We start from the raw sequence: 2,452 nt of genomic DNA, 5'->3' as shown, positions 1-2,452 counted from the left end.
CCACAAACAGCAGTTGGGACTGTGCTGATTACTCTTTTAGTGCTTAAGATTTATTAAGAAAAGTTTTTAACAAGAATAACTATAACCCATAGGGAACAGTGTTCTAGTTAACAAAATAGGCAGTTGCAATACAAGATGAAAGAAGATGAGAGCTTTTGCAAAGCCCAGGAGGAGGCAAATGTGACAGGAAGTCTACATTTGAATATATTCTGTACTGACCAATCAGCAGCATTTTACTGTCTTACCGAATACAGTGATTTCACCTCCTTCATTCTGTGAAATACCAGCCAAGTCCTCAACAAGGAGCAGTGTCACGATGGTCATGTTATGGATTATATTGCTTTTACTTCATCAAGGATGTAAGTGTGCATTTAACTTTACTAAAGATGTTCTAAATTGAGAATTTAATGTCAAATAGATGTGTGGAGAAAACCATAACTTTTCTATATTCTAATTCAGATACTCTAGTTCCAGTGAAAATTGTTCAGCTTGGTGAACCAGCAAACTTAACATGTGCTTTGCCCGATGTGGTCAACATTAGAGGAGTCCACTGGTACAGGCAGAGTGTCGGAGATACTCTCAAATTAATAGTCACACTGTTTGAAACTGCAACACCTCAGTATGGTCAAGAAATATTTAAATCAAGATTTCAAACACATTATGATAAGAAATTTAGCAACCTGACCATTTTGAAAGCAGTCCAAGACGATGAGGGAATCTATCACTGTGGAATCATAGAATGGATTAATCCTGAATGGACTGGAACATATTTGTTAGTAAAAGGTAAGTTAGTAATACACTGCCATACTTATAAACTTTAAAGTGTTTCAGGGCGTGTTATGAAGAATGTTTTTGTGTCTTGTATTACACAGGAAATAATCAGCCAGCATCAAATTATACTGTTGTTCAGTGGCCAACAGTGTTAAATCCACTGCGTTCAGGAAATTCAGTGACTCTCCAGTGTTCAGTCTATTCGGACTCTGACAAGATGTGTCCCAGAGATTATAATGTGTTCTGGTTCAGAGCTGGATCAGATCAATTACACCCAAGCATCATCTACACTGATGGAAACAGACACAGTGAAAGTGAGATAATATCAGACTCACAGGAGAGGTGTCTTTATCGCTTCTCTAAGAATGTCAGCTCATCTGATGCTGGGACTTACTACTGTGCTGTGGCCACATGTGGGGAGATATTATTTGGAAATGGAACTAAACTGGACATTGAAGGTATTTGATGTTAAGTACTTTATACTATATATTCCAAGCTGATAACAGTTTTTGAGAATTGATTTTTGATTTGTTTTTTGTAGTGCAGCCAACACAATCAGGATTTATTCAAATGGCAATATTAATAGTTTGCTTGGCCATTTCTCTCTTTGGAAATGTTGTCTTGATTTGCAACCGAAGAGTATGTAAACCATTTCAAGGTAAGTCTTATAAAAAGCTGAAATTATTTAAAAGTCCAAAATTATTTCAGTCACATTTTTAAGACCCCAAATCTATGGATTATAGAAACATGACAGAAGTTATACTGTAAAACTATAAAGAGTCAATTACTGTACATGTTTTCAATGGTGATTGAGGTGTACCATTTTTATTTGTGTTCCTGTGTGTACTTCAATTATACAAACAAATTTATGTAAATAATTAATTTTTTGTTAGTGATCAGTGACCATAATTTGTGAGTTAAATGAAACATTAGATGCACTTCACTACTGTATTTTTTTTGTTAGAATGTAATGAATGTAATTTGTTTTGCTATATCAGATACTCCAAACAAGACCTCAAACCAAGCAGTACATGATCGTGTAAGTAATTAAAATTATTGGTATTCAGTTCATATTTGTCAAAAACACCTTGATATCACTATATACATAACTGTTTTACTTTTTCAATGTCACACAGACTAAAGCTGATGAAGAACTAAACTATGCTGCACTACATTTCTCTGAAAGAAAAACAAGGAGAAAGAGGAAGACTGAGTTTGCTGAGGATAGTGTTTACTCTCAAGTTAAATGCTGATGCCAATGACAGTGTTTAGGATTTCGTGAAATTTAAATTGAACCTGACATCAGACCCTATATTTGTGATTCCTTCGTGTTGTTATTTTTTTTTTGTCTTACTTAAATATTACCTGTGAACAGTTAAATTGTTTCATCAGTGACAGTATATGGCCTCTAAAGACCAGAAATTTAGATATTTTTTTCCATTTCTGCTTTGCATATGTGATTTCTGACTGTAATAGCTAGTCATGCTTGCTGTGATTAAAAAAAAATATTATGTTGATTGCTGCAGGTGTTTTTTGTTTGTGTGTGTGTGTTTAAGTTGGGCCACTACAGGCAAGCAATGAATTCCTATGTCAGTTTTGAGACTTGGAGTTTTTTTGCTTACATTTTATTTCAGCCTAACAGAAAGTAAATGTCCAGTACATATTGTCATGCATGGTGATA

The 2,452-nt window shown here is 34.5% G+C and overlaps 1 protein-coding gene across 3 annotated transcripts; it reads left to right on the top strand.

Annotated features, from left to right (window-relative positions):
* The first annotated feature begins 242 nt into the window (after positions 1-242).
* On the top strand, positions 243-2,233 carry LOC109197995 (uncharacterized). Of its 3 annotated transcripts, XM_019353691.2 has the most exons (6): positions 243-359; positions 460-783; positions 873-1,229; positions 1,313-1,429; positions 1,770-1,810; positions 1,908-2,233. In XM_019353691.2, exons 1-6 carry the CDS (start codon positions 317-319, stop codon positions 2,022-2,024), a joined length of 999 nt encoding a protein of 332 aa, XP_019209236.1. In that variant the 5' UTR covers positions 243-316; the 3' UTR covers positions 2,025-2,233. The 3 variants fall into 3 exon arrangements, with proteins under 3 accessions (XP_019209236.1, XP_025760674.1, XP_025760675.1); XM_025904889.1 differs by having other exon boundaries at positions 295-783; positions 1,908-2,229; XM_025904890.1 differs by lacking the exon at positions 1,313-1,429 and having other exon boundaries at positions 295-783.
* The last annotated feature ends 219 nt before the right edge of the window (positions 2,234-2,452 follow it).

Source organism: Oreochromis niloticus, unplaced genomic scaffold (assembly GCF_001858045.2).
Source record: "Oreochromis niloticus isolate F11D_XX unplaced genomic scaffold, O_niloticus_UMD_NMBU tig00007470_pilon, whole genome shotgun sequence".
In the NCBI taxonomy this organism is placed as follows: Eukaryota; Metazoa; Chordata; class Actinopteri; order Cichliformes; family Cichlidae; genus Oreochromis; species Oreochromis niloticus.
The sequence above is the reverse complement of the archived record's forward strand: the minus strand, read 5'-3'. Positions and strand labels throughout refer to the sequence as shown.